Source organism: Typopeltis vanoorti, chromosome 5 (assembly GCF_054136105.1).
Source record: "Typopeltis vanoorti isolate ZY-2024b chromosome 5, IOZ_Tvanoo_1.0, whole genome shotgun sequence".
Lineage (NCBI taxonomy): Eukaryota > Metazoa > Arthropoda > Arachnida > Uropygi > Thelyphonidae > Typopeltis > Typopeltis vanoorti.
Genome location: NC_143553.1, coordinates 44,017,318 through 44,038,420, shown reverse-complemented (window position 1 = coordinate 44,038,420; position 21,103 = coordinate 44,017,318). Strand labels below are relative to the sequence as shown.

Below are 21,103 nucleotides of genomic sequence, written 5' to 3'. Positions count from 1 at the left end.
TACACTCTACTCCTTCCTAATACACTTAAACAACCAACACCCCAGGGTCCAGTTCACCTTGGAAAAAGAGGAAAACAATTCCCTCCCCTTCCTAGACACTCTAATCACTCGCCAGCCGCCTGATGGATCTTTGGTTTTCTCTGTTTATAGGAAACCCACCCATCCAGGCAGATACATTCACCAGCAATTCCCCCCCCCCCCTTCACAACAATATGGGGTTATTAAAACACTATAACAGCTTTTATATATTTTATAATTAAAACACTATAAAAAATTAATAAATCATAGGAAATAAAATTCCCTTGGATTGTCCAAATAAAATAGCCGACTACCCAGCATTTCCTCCAAATCAAGACAGGAAAAATATAGTTATCAACTCTGAAATAGGGAAACATAAGAAAAATAGCCTAGAAAAACCTGAAATCTTGAGATCATTAGCCCTTTCAAAAATAATGGAATATGGACCTGACTCAATAAAGATCTACACAGATGGCAATTCTGGGAGTGGCGTACTCATCTATGGCTCTCATAATATAGAACTAAAAACAACTAACAGCATTGGATGCAACCCATACCATGCAGAATTAATAGCCATTAATACAGCACTGCAATATTTGGACAAACAGAACCCGAAGGAGTTTATATTTTTCACAGATTCCTTAGCAGCCCTTCAAGCTATTAAGAACTGCTACACTAGCCATCAAGAAATACTTAGAGACATAGCAAAAAACATAAACAAACTACATAAGAATTCCGAAATAATCTTCTAATGGATCCCATCCCATGTGGGATTAAAGGGAAACGAAAGCAGATGAAGTAGCAAAAATGGCTGCAACATCAAGTGATACCACAGATTTCAATCTTTTTAAAACCACCCAAAAAGAAAACATAAAAAGAACAGTTCTTCAGGACATGACTCACCACTGGTACTCAGCAGAAAATCCAGGTGCTACCAACAACTCCAAGTTTAATTGCAGTGCCACTACCATGATCTCTCGCTCAAGACCGGCCACACAAGACCAATCAAGTTTAGCAATGGTATCCCCACCTGCAAAATCTGTAACATTGAGGAAGCATCACCAATGCATTTGCTAAACTGTATGGATATTTCCAAATGTGAACTCTATAACAATCCAGAAAAGGTGCTGTATAAAATACATGAACTTGACCTCTATGATCTGGTGTAATAATACCATGGGATAAAAAAAAAAACTATATAACAGAGCAAAATTAATCTGCTCAGATGACAATGCCGTAAAATCCAAAAAATACTAAAACCAGTAACCCCCCCTTCACAATAAACATTACACTAAATCTATCACCATCCCCTACATCCCGGGCATCTCTGAGAAAATAACCAATATCCTCAAAAAATACGACCTAACTTCTTGTTATATACCATATAAAAAGTTGGCATCCCTTATCCACTCTATCAAAGACCAACCACTTCCCCTAGACCTACCTGGTGTATACCAGGTCCCTTGCAGAATGATAAATTGTCCTACTTTGGCCAAACAGGCAGGACAGCGAATATCAGGATTTCAGAACACAAAGACCACATCCGGTTTCACCAGTACAGCCACTCTGGGCTTGCAGACCATGCCATAGAATTCGTTGGAACAAAACTAAAATAATACACCACAGCAAGTTAAAGTACGAAAGATTATTCATGGAATCATCAGCAGCTCTAAAAAACATTCCAAACCTCAACAAATTTGGTTGCACGAGACTACCCCAAATTTGGGAGACTTACATCAGAAGACCTTCAGCCTAATGACTAAGAATACTTACATAGCCCGCTAGGGGACACCATCAGGACTTTTAGGAGAAACAATAACTTCCTGCTTCGTCCTCATTTACTGTATGTAGTGCTTGCGTGCACGTGTCTGTATTTTAAGTTCCTGTGAAGATGGCAACGTGACGTTGCCGAAATATTGGAAATAGAGATTAAAGTTTAATTTAATTTATTTCCTTTATATGTTGTAAATTCCTTAAGTTATTTAATAAACATAAAAGACAATTGTTATTTGATGTATATATTAGATTTAGGATCCTGGATTACCTATGGACCTATTTATAATCAACGTAGGGAGAAAGGTTAAGTGGTTAGAATGTGTGTGCCTTCCATGTGCTTGGGAATTTTTAGACAAAAATCCCAAGCATATGGAAGTAAATATGAAGTATATGAAAAAAAGTAAATCTGTTATGTACAGATTTGGTTCTCTGGGTTTCTTGGTAGTGTGGAAGAAGCGAAGATTTTGACGCAAGTCACCCAAATGCTGATTGGTCTGTGGAGTGCTCCTAAACTGAAGCTCTATAGGTTATGAAGTTTATCTTATGAAGCGGGGAAGTATGGTACATGATAAAAATATAATTTACTAAAAGCATTTTGTGTAATACATGATAAAGAAAATTTTCTATATATGACTGGACAGGAGAGAACAAGGGGCCACTCCTGGAGGTTATATAACAGTGTGACTAGTAAGGACATAAGGACTTTTTTTGTGTGTGTGTATGTGCATGTGGAGAGTAGTGAATGAACAGAATAGGATGTCAGAGGCAGTATCAAGTTCTCTTTTGATAAAAAAAAAAATGTAAGGAGAGGTGTGATAAGCATTGTGGTTATTATGGGCTTTTCATTATGAATCTTCAGACTCTGTGGAGATGTCCGTGTATTAGATAATAAAAATTTTACAGTAGCCACACCATATAATTCAGAATAGGTGATTAGAAGGATGAATTTCAAATGATTTAAAGAACTGCTCTTATAGTACCCATCTGTAAAAATGATAATAAGAAGGATAATTACATATAATTATCCTTTTGCAGAGGAATCAGCTTGCTGGGTAGTCCAAATATGATTTATGCAAACATGCTAGAGAAGAAGAGGAGGAGAAATATTCTTGAGGACATGTTAGGAAAGAAGGTTCAAGCCAAACACAGGTTGTGAAGAACCTTCTTTTTAAAGCATATTCAAAAAAATTAAAAACACGCAATAAGGCTCTATTTAAGTTTTGTATCTCTGGTATAAGCGTTGCAAGATATCAAAGAAAAAAGTTGTTTGAAACGTGCGAATATACTTTCGGTGCTTCACTGCTCATAGGAGTCAGTGTAACTGTAGCAAATTTCTTTTAGCATAGTATTGTTACTAGTGAACTTTCGCAAGGACTTGGTAGTTTATCACACTTAAATTAATTCATTATAACAGTGTTTGCAGAAGTCCAATTGTAGTGTGAATGGAACATTATACAAAGCAGTGAATAGCTTTGATTGTAAGTTAGCAGTTAGAAATTGAAGAATATAGTTGGAAGATGGTTTAATGTAAAATCAGTTGATAGGCAAGAATGCATGATGCTTTCATTATTCATCATTTATAGGGATTGTGTTATGACAAAAAAGTGGCATTAAACCAGACATGAGAATTGGAAATATTAAAGCCCTTTACATTAACCAGATGATATTATACTTCAAAATAAATCTGCTACAAATATCTGGTATAAAAACTAACAAGTAAAAAATACAGACTATGAAACATGGGAAAGCACCTGCATTTTCATTGGCAAACCTATAAAACAAATAAAATGTTTTAAGTTTTTTAATTAGAGAATTGAATAATAGCAAAATTGGCATTGTGAGAATCCATCATACCAGTTTTGACTACAGAGAACAAAGACCTTTGAAATTGCCTTTTTTTAACATAAATGTTGAACTATGGTAAATATATACATTAAAATTTTCATTTTACCTAACTTTTAATTTTTTATCTTTATATTTTATCTCAAAATTTGATTTCCTCTAAGGGAAAAGTTGTTTATAGCCCTTTATTTACACGTTATTTACGAGTGTGTGTATTTGATGCAATGAATTTACTTGACTATATGATATGTTTAAAATATCTGATGGCTAGAAGCCGAGAGATAGAAAAATACTCTATATTTATAAATATTATTTTTTCTATTTTGCTATCTCAGCTTCTAGTCATTAAATTTTTTAATCTTTCTGAAGAAAACATTGATTGATTCTGCCAGAGAGGCATGTGGTGAGGTTGTCTGCAAGGATAAAAAAATCAGAACTCCCTGGTGGACACAGGAAGTTAAAGAGGCAGTGAACGAAAAGAAGAAAGCATATCAAAAGTTCCTGTCAAATAAGTCAGCTTGTGCTCTTAGAGAATATAGAGACAAATGCAAGAATGCTAAACACTGTGTAAAACTAGCTAAACAAAATTCATGGGAGGACTTTGGCAAGAATATAGAAAATAAATATCAAGAAGGTGGCAAAATATTCTGGAGGTTGTTGAAGAAGCTTAGGAATGGAGGAAAGAGTGCTGTAATAAAAGGAGTTAGAGATGATAAAGGTGACATGAAAACGGAAGAAAAGGATATCCTTGAAGTATGGAGTAATTACTTTTAAAAACTGCTAAATGAAACAAGCAGTGATGATAGCACAGTGGTAAAAAACACTGACCAGGCATGCAGTCAGGAATACATATCCATACTTGAAGTAGAAAAAGCCATCAAAGGCTTGAAATGTGGAAAGGCAGCAGGAGTAGATGATATTCGACCAGAAATGCTGAATTATGGTGGTATAAAAGTCTTACAGTGGCTGCACTGCATAGTTCAGAAAGCCTGGACAGAGGGACGAATTCCCGATGATTGGCATAGAGCTCTCATAGTACCCATATATAAAAAGGGAAATAAAACTGAATGTGAGAATTACAGAGGTATTTCCCTACTGAGTGTTCCTGGCAAGATCTATGTAAGTATACTTGAGAAACGGTTGAGAAGAATTGTGGTAGAAAAGCTGGGTGAAGAACAAGCTGGATTCAGGCCAAATAGAGGCTGTTAGGATCAGATCTTCACTTTACGACAAATAGTCGAGAAAGCATGAGAATATAACAAAGATCTGTATTTAAGTTTTGTCGATTTGGAAAAGGCATATGACAAGAGAGAAGCTATTCAATATGCTGCAGGTTATATGGTGTCAATGGGGCATTATATCAAGCAATACTTAGTCTTTATTTGAGTTGAAAGTCAGCAGTTAGAATCGAAGGAAGTACAGGAAGATGGTTTAATGTTAAATCTGGTGTGAGACAAGGATGTACATTATCCCCTCTGTTATTCATTATCTATATGGATCACATTATGAAGGAAAGTGGTATTAAACATGATATCAAAATTGGAGATGTTCGTGTCAGCTCTTTGCTTTATGCGGATGATGTTATACTTCTAAATAAATCCGCTACAAATCTGCAAGATTCTCTGACTAAATTGAATAACTGTTGTAATAGATATGGTATGAAGGTCAGCAATAAAAAGACAAAGACAATGAAAATAGGCAGAATCATTGAAAATGTCAACTGTGTTCTTAATGGAGAACCTGTGGAACAAGTAAAACATTTCAGCTACTTAGACACGATTTTCACTGAAGATGGTAAATTAAATATAGAAATAGACAACAGAATCAGCAAAGCTGGTATGGTGGGAAGTCAATTGAATAAATTCATATGGAATAAGAGAGAAATTAGTCGGAACACTAAATTAGCTGTATACAAGACAGTGTTCAAACCAGTTTTAACTTATGAATCTGAGAGCTGGGTCAGAAGTAAAACACTTGACCAAAGACTAGAGACTGCAGATATGAGAGTCCTGAGAAAGGTTAGAGGCATGAACAGGTGGCATTAATGGCAATATCATATTAAAAATGAGGATATTAGGAAAGAACTTGGTATTGTCAGCATCCAGGAATGTGTTAGCAGAGCTGATCTCAGGTGGTATGGTCACTTAAATAGAATGGGAGAGAAAAGATTAGCAAAACAAGTGTTCTCTGCCAGGTTGGCAGGAAAACGACCCAGTGGAAGACCAAGATATAGGTGGATTGATACGGTACAAAGTGCCTTAGACGATAGAAATATAAGATCTGATAATGTTGGAGTCTTGACAAGTAACAGACTGATTTGGAGGAAAATTGTAGATAGGAAGTTAGTAATGATGTAATTTTTTCATGTAGTACTATCATATCCTGTACACCCCTTGAGGGTACATGGCAGGAATTTGATAATGATGATGATGATGATATATGAGGTAATATATATATATATATATATATATATATATATATATATATATATATATACACACAGGGTGTTCAGGATAAATTTGACAGTTTCGTAAGGAAAAAGAAAATCTTCTTTGTATCTATTAAATTTAATGAATTGACAAAAAAACATTACAGGCAGAGTTAATTACAATACTATCAACAAGATTTACTCAAAATAACCACCATTAGCATCGATCACAGCTTCAATTCTGCTTCGGAACCTCGAACAAGCTGAATCTACAGTCTCCCTGGGAAGGGCCGCAAAAACTGTTTTAATTTTATCCATTAACTGGGCTTTTGTATTACTGGAAGTGCGATTGGTGTCTTTTTCAACTGTGCCCCATACAAAATAATCCATGGGGTTAAGGTCTGGGGAGTTTGGAGGCCAAACATTTGGACTGGTGAAGTCGTAGAAATTTTCAGACAACCATTTTTGACTTTTCCCAGAGGTGTGGCAAGGGGCCGAATCCTGCTGCCATACATACGGCCTACCATTGGCTACCCTTGTTATCCAGGGCTTGACTACAGTTAGCAACTCCACGAACAAAGCCCGAATTCCAATGCCAGGGTTCTTCAACACCTGTTGAAGAATTGGTGTTGAACAACACCAATTCCTGCAGATTTGCGAGGAATTCTGCTGTACGAACGCAATCAGATCGTCTGCTAGGGATCTTTCTTCTTGCTACATCCTCGTAGTCACCATTGCAAGTATCTAGTTCATGCCTGATTGTTTTTACTGTATTCAGGGAGCATTGGGCAGCAGTCGTAATATCCTTATTTTGATGGCGGGCACGAATCATCATGATGCAAGTTATTCTCTTCCATGATTCAGGTGGGTTCCAGCTATCCATCCTTTCTGACATCTTGTATATGAATGAAGAAGGGTCCAAACTTTTAAATGAAGAGAAGTGTGTGTTAATACATGTAACTTACGGAAAAATATAATTAATTATAAATATGTCAAATTTATCCCGAACACCCTGTATATAGTCGGGTCTATTTTTATGCTGTAGATATGTTCCACAGAAAATATATATATATATAGTCGGGTCTATTTTTATGCTGTAGATATGTTGCACAGAAAACCTCATAAAAAATTGCACAAAAAAGACCTAACTTACATTGAAAAATTAGGGATACGTTCCATAATTTTCTAAAACGGCATAAAACCGAAGCAGTGGATTAAAATAAACCTAAAATTGCATAAAAAAGTTTATAAAAATTCAGGAAAATAAGAATGTTTAAGTTTGTTTTAAAGCTTTATTCATTTAATTTTATTGAAAAGTAACAATTTTTTTTACATTTTTTCATCAGAATTATCGTCGCTCTTAGACAATATTCGGCAATGTTTGCGAACTGGTGCAAAATCACTTGCATCACCAGAAGAGATAGTCAGTGCATCAGATCTGTATGGTAAAGGCAATGGTTCTTCACAAACAGAATTAGTTTCACCCTCATTCTGTACTGATTGTTTTCTTATGAGAATGTAATCAGTGATTACAATTGCGATGATGATTTTACTAATTTTTTATACAGCTCGCGATATCCAGACATACAGTTCTTCAGCTCACGTCGGAATTTAAAGCCTCATTCAGAATTTGTGTCATTAACAAAAAAATGATTTTCCAATTTATTGCACAGTTTACCTTCTCGAATTATATTTGCAGTGATGGAGAGAGGTTTTTCTTCTGCTTCACTATCGTTTTCTGGATCTTCGATGATATCTAAAGTTAATCGATATCCAATAATATCGTTACTTAAGGCATTATCCACAATCAATTCATCTACATCATTCTGGCTAAATGTATTAAAACCTTCTCCACCAATTTCATGTGCCAAAGTAATGATTTCAGCTGATAATGTAGATGTTTGAATGGTTGCACTGTTTTCAACACATCCAGGCCAAGCTTGTGGTCTTATTTCAGTGGTAGCAGATGCAACTTGATTTAAACAATCCAAAATAGAAAATTTTTTCCAAACGTCAGTTACTCTTAATGATTCGTTTTCTAGTTTATCTAATATAAATTGAAAAGTGTGCTTAACGTAATTTTTAAAAGTAGCAATTATGCCTTGATCTAATGGCTGAATAATGCTTGTTGTATTGGGTGGAAAAAACACTACCTGCACATTTGGATGTTCTGAATGCGGATGACTTGGTGCATTGTCATCAGTTAATAAAACTTTAAAATCGAGAGCTTTTTGCTTCATATATGTTTCCACTTCTGGTACAAAGCAATTATTGAACCATTCAGTAAATACAGTAATTGTTATTACTGTATTTATTATTAGCCAGCCAATGTACTGGCAGCTGTTTTAGATCTTTGCCTTTTAGAGCACGTGGTCTTAGAGATCGATTTACTAGGAGAGGTTTCAACATTCGATCCCCTGATGCATTGTTACAAAGTAACAATGTTACTCGATCTTTGCTTGCTTTAAGCCCACTTGCTTTTTTCTCAAACTTTGCGATGTAAGTTCGACTAGGCATTTTCTTCAAAAATAATCCTGTTTCATCAGCGTTAAACACTTGATCAGGACAATATCCACTATCCTCAATAATTTTGGCTAACTTCTCTTGAAAATTTTTGGCTACTTCTTCATCTGCTGCTGCAACCTCGCCTGTAATCTTCATGTTATGAAGTGCATTCCTTTTTAAAAACTCAGTTAGCCATCCTTTGCTAGCCGAAAATTCTTTATCAGCCCGGGAGGCGGAAGTAGATGGCTTCAATTGCTTCAACTGTTCATAAAAATTAAGAGCTTTTTGTTTAATTAAATAACCACTTGTAGGAATTCTTCTTTGAGTTAATTCTTCAATTCAAACTATGAGTGCTCGTTCCATTTTTTCTAATAAAGCATCTTTTGAATATGGTGATAATTTGGCACTTGGTTTTGTGCCACAAATGACAAATTTTCTTATTTCGACTTCATTCTTTTTAATTGCTCTTATAGTAGATTTGCCTAAATTAAAATGTTTACCAATCGCCTAGATCCCTCTCCTTTTGCTAAATGATCTAAAATTGCAATTTTCATTTCCAAAGAAATTGCTTTTCTTTGGTGCTTATTTTTCTCCATTGGGCCAAATTAAATCTTTAAAATAAAAATTAGCAAAATTGAGCTTACAATAATGAAAAGACAAACACTTACTCACATGCAAAATTAAACTTCGTGGATGCTCTCTGCTTACACAGTACTCACTTTATGCAAGAATGTGCTGCAACACGCTATTCATTATGTACAACAGGGAAACCCCAAATTTGCATGAAATATGCACTGCATAAAAAAGATACGCATAAAAAGAGACCCGAGTGTGTGTGTGTGTGTGTATAATTTTATGAAAATATAAATCTTATTGTTTATCAATTTATTTTCTAGAAAACGTTGTAGGCAGTCATGATGCTCCAGTCAGATGTGTAGAATTTTGTCCCGAGGTAAATGTTGTTATTTCAGGAGGCTGGGATCAAACTGTAAAACTCTGGGATCCTAGGGGACCATGCAGTGCTGGTTCATTTTCCCAGCCTGATAAGGTTAGTATCTTAATCCTACCAGATGCAATGAATATATATATATAGCACAGAAATGTGCAAGGAACTTGCTGTAAAATTTTGTGTATAAACTAAGATAGTCTTACACAAGAAGTTTACATAATTTTTAACTTCTTGTCAATAATTTTCCTCCAAATCATCTTACCTGTCAGGACTCCAAAATTATCAGTTGTTATATTTTTGTCATCTAAGGTATTCCTACTGTATCAATCCACCTAGATTTTGATCCATTTCTGGTTTCTTTTTTTTTTTTGCCAGGATGGCAAAAAAAGAAACTGGTATATCCTCATTTTTAATATAGTTCTAATCTAATCTTTCTCAGAATTCTTATATCTGTGGTCTCCTGTCTCTTTTGATCAAGTATTATATTTCAATCTCAGCTCTCAGATCATAAGTTAAAATTGGTTAGAACACTATCTTGTATACAGCTAATTCAGTGTTTTGACAAATTATTATTATATGACACGTCCAAGGACTCATCAAGGGAGAGCACTCTAGAACTCTCAGTCACCACCACTTAATACAGATACACAGAATGTCATTAGCATCATCATCTACACACAGTGCCATCTACTGCCCACCATCACCACTAGTATTTTTTTTTTTTTTGGTGTTTTTTGTTTCTTTTGTTTTTGTAAATTGAAATTTTTGTCTGTAAATTTCTCTCTCATTCAATATAAATTTATTCAGTTTACTTCTGCCATACCAGTTTTGCTAATTCTGCTGTCTATTTCAATTTAATATGTCATCTTCACTAAAAATTGTGCCTAAATAGCTGGAATGTTTTATTTGTTCTATAGGTTCTAAATTCAGAATGCAGTTGATATTTTGAGTATTCCTGTCTATCTTGCAGGCTTATATTGGATTTATAAAGACTAAAACATAATCTACATAAAAGTAAAGTTGAATATCTCCAGTGTTGATATCAGGCTTGGTGCTAATGTGATCCATATAGATGATGGGTAAGAGTGGCAGTAATGTCCATTCTTGTCTTGCACCTGATTTAACATCAGACCATATTCCTGTACTTCCTTCAATTCTAATTCAAATACAGATTATGTATTTCTCAATATAATATCCCATTTACACCACATTATTGTAGTGTATTAAGCAGCTTTTCTCTTGGCACTTTATCATATACCTTTTACAGATCTACAAATCTCAAGCACAAATCATTGTTATATTTCCATGATTTCTGAACTACTTGTTTAAAGTGAAAATATTATCCTCGTTTTTCATAAAATGTCCCTTCCACAGTTTCTCTTATTCTTTTCTCAATTATGTTTGCATAAATCTTACCTAGAACACTCAGTGCAAAAATGATAACAATTGCAGTGTTCTTTTCAGGAAGAGATTTTAATGGTTGATTGTTCAGGTTATGCCCACCAGTGAATGGTTTTTGGAATTACCATTCTGTGATAAATTTGGCATGCTGAAGCATAGCCTCTGACATAAAAAACAGCAAGTTGTCACTGGTGTGCCATGCCTCAGCATTGCACACTGGTGACAACTTACTGTTTTTTTATGTCAAACCCAAACTCCAGAGGTAAGAGAACCTATAGCACATCAGTACTAAAGGGAGATTCATCGATTTATAGGTGTAGTCCTGCTTGCTTGCTGCCAAGAAAAGTATTCCTAGAGGTATTAGACATAACTATATACATAGTTGAAGCGAAGAATGTGAATTACTTTATAATGAATATCAGATAAACAACAATCCAAAAACAGCAGACGAACCTCTAGAAAACTTGAATATATCCCGAAGGAAAAAATGGGTAAATACAGTTGAAGGCATAGACTTTACTCATTTCAGTTGTAAAGCTTGGAACCTTCTTAGGAAACTAGGTGGTAGTGCCCCATTGATTAAAGAACAACCAAGAATCACCCCAGATCAACTAGCTATACATATTGTTAATACATCACTTACCCCAGTCAATAAAAAGCATACAAGATATATTAAGAGAAAATTAAAAGAATTTAGCAAGTCTTCGCCTATAACTTCAAATTTTTTCACGCCCTTTTATGCAGCAAGAAGTTGAAGCAGCCTTAAAAGAATTAAAGCCTGGTAAGGCCCCTGGTTTTGATAACATTCATCCAGAATTTTTGATTAATCTGGGAAGAAATGCAAGATAATGGTTAACTAAGTTCTGTACTGACATTCTTACAACTGGTAAACTTCCCACTATTTTTAAAAAAGCCAAAATACTTCCGATTTTAAAGCCTGGTAAGCCTAATCATAAACCGTAAAGTTACCGACTTATTACTCTCCTCAGTTGTTGTTATAAACTCTTTAAAAGCCTTATTTATAATAGAATAAGCTCCACTATTTTTAAATATATCCCAATAGAACAAGCTAGCTTCAGACCAAATCGTGGATGTTGTGACCAAGTTCTCTTGAGAATACCAAGAGAACTTGAGAATACCAAAGCAGGAGCTGTTGTCTGAAGAGTAGAGTCTTGAATCCCAGAGTCTCTGCAGAATATTATTTTGTGTCCTTAGTTTGTATGCAAAGTTTGAAAAATGTTGCCTGAAAGTGAGAGGACTCCCAAGTACTTAGGGAATTTATTATATGGAAGTATAGTGTTGTTCAATTCAATTTTTAGTTCCACATTTGCAAAGTTGTTATTTAGATGAAAACAAGATATTACTGTTTTGCTCCTATTTAAACAGTCTCCATCTATTAAAATATTCATCTAGTATAGTTACCTATAGTATAGTTAAAGAATGACTGGAAGTTAAGTCAGCTTTTAGAATTTCTTCTGTAACAACTTGTGCATTTATGCTGTATAGTTATTGCTATATCGTTGGCATAACAAAATTTCCTTGATGTAGTGACATGAAGATCAGATAGGGAGATAAAACAGATCCCTGTGGTAATCCATTATTTAACTTCCTTTCACTGCTAGTTATATTACCTATAGCCACTCAAAATCTTCTATCTCTTAGCATATTGTTAATAATATGGACTTGTTTTACATGGGATAATTTTATATAATTTATATAGAAGGCCTTGTCTCCAGATGGTGTCGAAGGCTGCTGGCAAATCAATAAATGCTGCTGATGTTTTTAAACCTTTTTGAAAACCAGCTTCTATGTGAGTTACTAAACATCAGCAGCCTTCGACACCATCTGGAGACAAGGCCTTCTATATAAATTATATAAAATTATCCCATGTAAAACAAGTCCATATTATTAACAATATGCTAAGAGATAGAAGATTTAGGGTGGCTATAGGTAATATAACTAGCAGTGAAAGGAAGTTAAATAATGGATTACCATAGGGATCTGTTTTATCTCCCTTATTATTCAATCTGTATATATCTGATCTTCCCATCACTACATGAAGAAAATTTTGTTATGCCAACGATATAGCAATAACTATACAGCATAAATGCACAAGTTGTACAGAAGAAATTCTAAAAGCTGACTTAACTTCCAGTCATTCTTTAACTATACTATAGTTAACTATACCGGATGAATATTTTAATAGATGGAGACTGTTTAAATAGGAGCAAAACAGTAATATCTTGTTTTCATCTAAATAACAACTTTGCAAATGTGGAACTTAAAATTGAATTGAACAACACTATACTGCCATATAATAAATTTCTTAAGTACTTGGGAGTCCTCTCACTTTCAGGCAACATTTTTCAAACTTTGCATACAAACTAAGGACACACAATAATATTCTACAAAGACTCTGGGATTCAAGAGCCTCTACTCTTCAGACAACAGCTCCTGCTTTGGTATTCTCAAGTGCTGAATATTGTACTCCTGTGTGGCTAAATAGCCCTCACGCAAGGATTTATCGATTCTCAATTGAATAATACCTTAAGATTAATTACAGGCTCTGTTAGATCAACTCCAACATATTGGTTACCTCTTTTAGCAGGCATTATCCCTACAGAACTATGTAGATTGAATTCTTTAGTCCATGAATTTCAAACAATTGCTGGTAATCCAAACCTACCTATTCATCAGGATCTCCCAACTCTTAATGTCAATAGATTGAAATCTCGCCATCCATCACTACAAGCAGCAAAAGAACTAGTGGATTAAATAATTTTAATCCTTTATCAAAGTGAGAGGAAACATGGAAGGAAAATACGAAAGAACTTTTGCATAACATCTTTAAAGGTCATCAAATTATTACAGGATCGGATCTACCTAGCAAAACCTGGACAGTACTCGATAGGATTCGGACAAACCACGGCCTGTGTGGAAATATTCTCTATGAATGGAACAGACAATCATCTCCAGAATGTGACTTTTTACAAGCGGCTCCAGAAGCTGTGACCTGGGTTACGAACTTAGATCTGAATTTATAATGATATATATGTTTTCTTTCTTATTATAACATATTAAGACTTTTAACTTTTATTTATTTTATTTTTTATTTTAATTTTCCAACTCCTTGGATTAGATCTATGTTTTCCTTCAAAGTTTTTAACTTAAAATATTTTAAATTCTTCAATCCTGTTAATATATAATGACATCATGATTCTCTTTTTTAACATCATGTTTTTGCTATGATCTATGTATGTATGTACTAAAGGGAGAGGGTGTTGAAGGTGATGGTTCTGAAAGAAGTTTATTAATATTTTACTTGAAAAGTTGTAAGTGGGGAAACCTTCATGGGAGGGTTTTTCCAAAGAACAAGTAGATGGAATAAAAGAGAAGAAGTAAGTTGTGTTGTAACTTGAATGCCTCTATGTTCATGTACACTGGGAACAGAATGCCTTTAAGTTAGAATCCTATCTTACCACTGCAACTATACCATCACCCACCTGTAGACACAGGTGGGTGATGGTTCATTAACCCATAGAAAGGTTAATGAAGCTTATGCAGTCACTCTTGACATTTCCAGGACATTTGATTAGGTCTGGTGCAGTGGCCTGCTTATCAAGTTGCAAAGGATAGATGCAGATCAGTTTGTGATCTGCATTCTACCCTTTGCAGTTCAGTGTCGTCTGATCTCAGGTCATTCACTATACATCATAGATGACTTCCTGTTCTCAGATTTATCTACAAATCCTAGAGTGTCCCATGATCTTGCACTTTTATTCTCATTCTTCATCCTATACATTAATGATTAACCATAAGTCCTATATCTAGCTTTGCTAATGACAGTACTCACCATATCTTTTCTTCACTTGACAATTCTTATAGTGCACAATGATATTCCATAACCATGAAACTGATAATCTATTTTGAATGCCGGGGGTGGGGGGTTCCTATCTTCACTCTTTAGTTTTGCTTTCTTACTTCCTTTGATAATACAAAATACTGAAATATCCAGACAAAAACTTGAACTCCAACAAAAATTTCCAGACATGAATCTCTTCTTTGGCTTACTTACACACTTGCTTTTCCTACTACAGCCATAGCCTCTTCAGGCTCCAAAAAACAGGGTGTACTTATCTCTTTTCAAGACACTATTTCTGACCTTTACAGCCCTTAAGCTCATTATCACCAAATTCCTGATATGTGCTTTGAAGGTCTATATGGAATACTATGATTGTATCACATGAAAATTTTACATTATTACTAACTTTAAATCAACAATTTTCCTCCAAATTAGTCTGTGACCTGCCAGTTCTCCAATTTGTCAGATCTTATATTTTTCTACTAAGGCACTTTTGATTGCATCAATCCACCTATATCTTAGTCTTCCTCTGTGTCTTTTTCCTGACAATCACAGTATCAAACACCTGCTTTTTTTTTTTTTTTTTTTCTCTCATAACACTTGTTATGAGAGGAAAAAATCTCTCCAATCTTCTCCTAATTTTCTCAGAATGCCTATATCTGTATTCTCTAGTCTTTAATCAAGTATTTTACATCTAAAACAGTTCTCAGTCCATAAATTAAAATTGGTTTGAACAGTCTAGTATACCGTTTGTGTTTTCACTGATTTCTTTTTTATTCCATATAAATTTATTCAATTGGTTCTCTCCCATACTAGTTTGGTAATTCTGTTGTCTATTTCCATATTTAATTTTATATCTTTGCTAACAATTATGCTTAAATAGTTTAAATGTTTTGTTTGTTCCTTAGGATTTCATTGTTCTGACCTGCTTGCATAGTATGGCTGAATTTCATGCCAAATTTGTTCGATCATTTATTCAGGTTAGTTAAGAAATCCTGTATACTTATACTACATTCATTTAAGAGTACACTGCTTGGAAAGAAGTCAACAGACCAATAGTGTAAGGAACAAACAGCCATGGAACCCACCCACCTTAATTAGATGTAGAACCTCCTTTTGCTGCAGCAATCCTATGGGGGCATACTTTCCGCAAACATATGATAGCGATCGTTGGGAATTTCGGACCAAATCAGGTCCTGAATTGTTATGGTGCAGATGTCCCTTGACCTCACCTGACACTCCAGCTCATCCCACAGATATTCAGATCAGATTAGTAGGCTTCAGATCAGAGCTCTGTGGAGACAAATCGTGTGGTGATGTTCATGTCCACAAACCATGCAGTTACAGCATCAGCCTTATGATGGCATATTGACTTGCTAAAACAGACAGTGGTCAGTTCCTTAGAAATGTCACAAAAACTGACATGCAGTATCATCTGCATTGGTGCAAAGAGTGTGTACAGTGGATGCTTGGAAAGCTTGTTATGGAGTGATGAATAATGCCACACCCTCTACTGAGCAGATGGATGGGTGTGGCAAATGCCCAGTGAACGTCTCTCTCTGCCAAATATGAAATTCAGAGGTGGCAGTGTGACGATGATATAGTCCTGGTTTGGCCTCAGACCTCTGTTTTTGGTGCCACGAACCTTGAACTCCAAGAAGTATCTGAACATTATCCAGAATGTGCTCCATCTGCTCAGTAGAGGGTGTAGCGTTATTCCATAACACAGCTTTCCAAGCTTCCACATCCCACTGCACACACTCTTTGCACCAATGCAGATGACACTGCATGTCAGTTTGGGTGATGTGGGTTTGGATATTGTAGTCCTACCATGGAAACCCATGTTGTGAGCCTTGGTTCGAATGATTTTTGTGCAGATTCGTGTTCCAGTCAATGCCTGGAACTCTGCATTCAACATGTCACCCAATGAATGGTGGTTTTTGCATATTATCTTTAATAGTACACTGTCACATTCAGTGAGCATGGTGGGTTATCCACTGTGAATAGCACTTCACTTGACTCCCTGTGCTTCCATCTCAGTATGGTATCACTGATTGTTGATCTAGGATGGTCCAGTTTGGCAGACAGATAGGCCTGCAATATGGCTTCCTATCATAACGCCTCTTTCAAACTCCATCAGTTACCTTCATACAGCCATTTCACCGAACACAGTTCCACTTACTTGGGACATCATGTTGTTCCAATTTATATCATCTACAAACATGTGACTTGTTATATGGCCATGGTGGTGTCCATTGACTTCTTTCCAAGTATTGCTACCGAATATCCAAGTTTTGATTATAGTTTTCAGATTCTCTTTTTTTTTTCCAATAATATTTATATATCTGAGACTGCATTTCATTTCTTGAAAGTGTTCCACTTTGATTCTCTTTAGAACTCTTATTAATTTTTTCTTTCAGTAAGATATTCACTTTCATTCCTGCTCAAAATTAAACGGTGGTCACTTTTTATTTCAAATCCCCTGCATACTCTTGTGTGATATCTTCATCAGCATGAAGATATCACTATCAACAATAATACAGTCATTTGAGGCTTATTTCTGGTGTATTCTTTCCATGTGAATTTTATGGCTATCCTTATTTTGAGCATGATATTTGCAATGACTAGCCAACATCCTGTACAGAAATTCAGGAGGTATTTACCATTGTTATTAGTTTTAGTCTTTTCGTCAAATTTTGCCAAAACATTGCTGTGTGCTTGGTCTTTATTTCATACTCTGCTGTTAAGATCTCCAACGAGGACTAAATATTTGTTTGTATCACCTGCCTTCTCTAATGCCTCAAAAAATTCCCACACTTTTTTCTTGGTAGAACCTTCTGTGGGATAGGCACAAATAAGTGTCATTGTGCAATTCACCATTTCCATGTTTGTCTGCATCACTCTGCTTGGTATTGCCTGCCATTCAAGAAGCCTATCCTCACATGCAGTGTTGAATACTATAGCTACTCTTTCCTTTCTTTGATTCTCACCTTAATATAGCATCTTGTAATGATTATTTGGAGAATCTAACCTGTTTTTGCCTTTTTCGTTTTGCAATATAGTTCGCCCACCGTTTGTAGGTCTCTGCTCGGCGTCTTGCCAAGAATAGTCGATTCTTGCTGAAGGGGAGAAAGAAATGAAGGACATACAAATTAGTTGCCAACATGCAAAATCACGTGCTTTATGGGTAAAATTTTCCAACTGTTATACAAGTAACATAGTTAACTACAATAATCATAAAAGAGAAGTTAATTTTCCGACCTGTAATAGTAAACAACTCGTCCCACAATACGGACTGATTACCCTATTATTGGAATGGATTCTCCTTTTTCTGACATGCGCAGAAGTGTCGAAGGATCTCTAATCGGTGGGCGAACTATACCAATTATGTTTCTGTGATATTTCTCTGGTTCTGCCACTTCTTTTGCTGTTGTTGCCTATTATGATGATGATGCCAATGTTGTCTGCTGTGTTTGGGATTTTGTTCAGCTGGGAGATATCCCAGCTGGCTGCATGAAATTCCATTATGTTGTACCATCATTTTGTATTGTTGATTATGCCATTAGGTGGTGCATTATGTTTGTAGAGTAGTTGTTAGCACTCCTGAAAAAATGTAACTTTTTCATATTTTAGTTGATAATATGGTAGCAGGGTTTTTTCTCCCGGAAACTCTGGTTTTTCATCCTGCATACAGACAAATCGGCCTTTCAGAACACATGCAATTTACAGACAAAAAATGCTAGTTGTGATGATGGTGGTGGAGGTGGGCGGTAGATGGCATTGATGGAGATAATTCGTAGTAGAGGTTCGGTGTAGTGGTTGAGACAGTTGTAGGTGTCCTCCCGCGATGAGTCTTCGGACTCCTTGGAAGTATCAGAAATAATAATAATAATAATATTATGTTAACATTGTAGTTTTGGTTTTAAACAGGCATGTGATTGACTGACTTACTTAGTTTGTAAGTGAACCTTTTTTTTTTTTTAAATATGATATTGTCAGTATGACGTCAATGTGTGGTAGAACAATAGCGGCAGAGATCATGTTTGTCAGGTGATTTGCATTTTTGGGAATTTGTGCAGTGCAGTGTGTGCGAAATGTATTTGTCACAAAAATTTAAGGATATGTGGAAGGAAATTGAAACTGGTGAGAGGCTGTGTATTAAATGTTTCAAAAGTGAGGCCTATTGGGCAACAAGAATGTGGCAAATGTTAGTAGAGTGGACACTCTTGATAGTAGGATGGAAAATGTCGGAATTAATGCTGAACATGAGGCTGTGGAAATAGAGTATAGCAAAATGGACATAAAGAAACAGTATGCATGAATGTTATACTTCACAGGAAAGTGCATAATTGAAAAATTGCAGAAGCGGCAAGAGATTAACAGGGCTTAGAAGAGAAAGAAGCAAGTGGTCTGAAGTAATAATAAAGATCATGGGAGCAAATGAGAAAAACATGTACAGAAACTCAGTAATCAGGGGAGTACTTAATGAAAGCATGAAAAAAAATTCCATTTATTGGTGTAAAAAGGTGAGATGAATGAACTGATTTTCTTGGTTGGCACAAATGATTTGAGAGGCGAGAAGTATTCTATGAAAGAGGATATAAAGGAGTTCTTAGAAGAGGCAAAAACTGAATAACAAGAAGGAGAAGATTGTGAGTCTCCTGCTATGCTGTGATAGAGGAGAACTGAGAAGAAGGGTGTTGAACAGAGGGAATGCAGTAGGATTTGTAGATCTGTTGTGTTTGATGAAAAGAAGGATTTGTATAATGCTGATGGACTATATCTAAGTGGTTTTTGTGTTACTTGTGTAGAGAGAGAAGGAGAGCTTTGTTCACCAAGCATATCGAAGTGTAAATTCAGGAAAACTTAAGCAATTAGGAATGACCAAGTGCGGAATCTATTTTCTGAAGCCAAAATATTGAATAGGGTAATCAGTTTAGGAAGTAAAGGTGTGTCAGGGCCTAAATTGGATGATGTAGTTTCTGTATACTGATACCAGAAATCTCAGGAACAAGGGGGGGGGGGCATTGGTTAGTGCAATCTTACCAAATGTTATAGGCATTAGTGACACTTGGCTAACAGCAGATGATGTAGTTACAGGGATAGAATGTGAAGGTTTTAGTATTTTCAGGGAAGACAGAGAAGATAGGATGGGGAGGGGGGTACTGCCGATGATAACGAATGAATTGCAGCCTAAAAGAATAGGTGGGAGGGTGGCTGCTCATTTGAAGCAGTCTGGTGTGAAATCAAGGCCAGTAATACAAAATATACAGTTAGTTGTTGCTATAGGCAAGGGAGTTCCACTGATAATCTGAAAGACATGCATCAGAAAATTAGTACAAAGAGTACATGTCGTGATTATTATGGGGGATTTTAACTTTAGAGACATAGACTGGAAAGGAAGAAAGATCACATGGCAGGAAGGAAATACAATTCATACACCTACTGAGAGATAACTACTTTAGGCAATGTGTTGAGGGGACTCAGGATGTGAGAGTATTGGACCTGGCTATAGGAACAGAAGAGCTATCCATAACCAAGATGGCCACTTTGCCTCCAATTGGCAAAAGTGACTATGTGGTCTTGAGTTGGGAGATTGTAAAACTTGGAATATTCTGTCAAGAAGGGGTATATATAGAACTACAAGAACTACAAGGCTAGAGGAAGCAATATTAAACTGTATACCTAAGATAAAGGGTTAATCCGGTAGGAGTTAGATGGATGAGTAATATCATTAAACATGAGCTGCAGAAGAAGAAGAAAATGTTGTGGAGAGGATATAAGGAGAAAAGTGACCAGCAAACTCATGAACAGTACAAGGCTCAGGCAAGAAAGGTGACCAGCATGGCAAGGAAGGCAAAATCAGATTATTAGAAGAATCTGAGCAGGCCAAAGGAAATCCCAAAGAGTTCTTTCGTTATGTGACAAGTAAGAGGAAAAATGACTATTGAAGATTAACCTTAATGAGTGATGATGGTCACGAGGAGACAAAAGCATATAAAATAGTTGAGTTACTGAGTGACCATTTAAAGTTTTAGTTCTGGTATAGTTCCAAGGGAGTGGAAAGAAGTCAAAATAATTCCCTTGCATAAAGGGAGGATTTCCAGACTACAATAGAAAATTATAGACCAATCAGTATTTCGGCAGGTTGGTTGTGGTGGTAAAGGTACTGGAAAAATTGGTCAAAAAGAGAATTCAAGAATAGGTGGATAAGTGTATGATACTCATGAGGGTCAACATGGCTTTGTGAAGGATCAGTCATGCCTTAGTAATTTACTAACTTTTTATAATAGAGTAACAACTGAATTGGATAAAGGAAATC

The 21,103-nt window shown here is 35.7% G+C and overlaps 1 protein-coding gene across 1 annotated transcript in view; it reads left to right on the top strand.

The window, feature by feature from the left end:
- The window catches only part of Bub3 (mitotic checkpoint protein Bub3), a 94,862-nt gene that overhangs the window by 61,547 nt on the left and 12,212 nt on the right, over positions 1-21,103 (top strand). Inside the window, exon 4 of the mRNA XM_090392387.1 lies at positions 9,466-9,617. Coding sequence (XP_090248513.1) covers positions 9,466-9,617 — 152 coding nt within the window. The remainder of the gene's footprint in view (positions 1-9,465; positions 9,618-21,103) is intronic.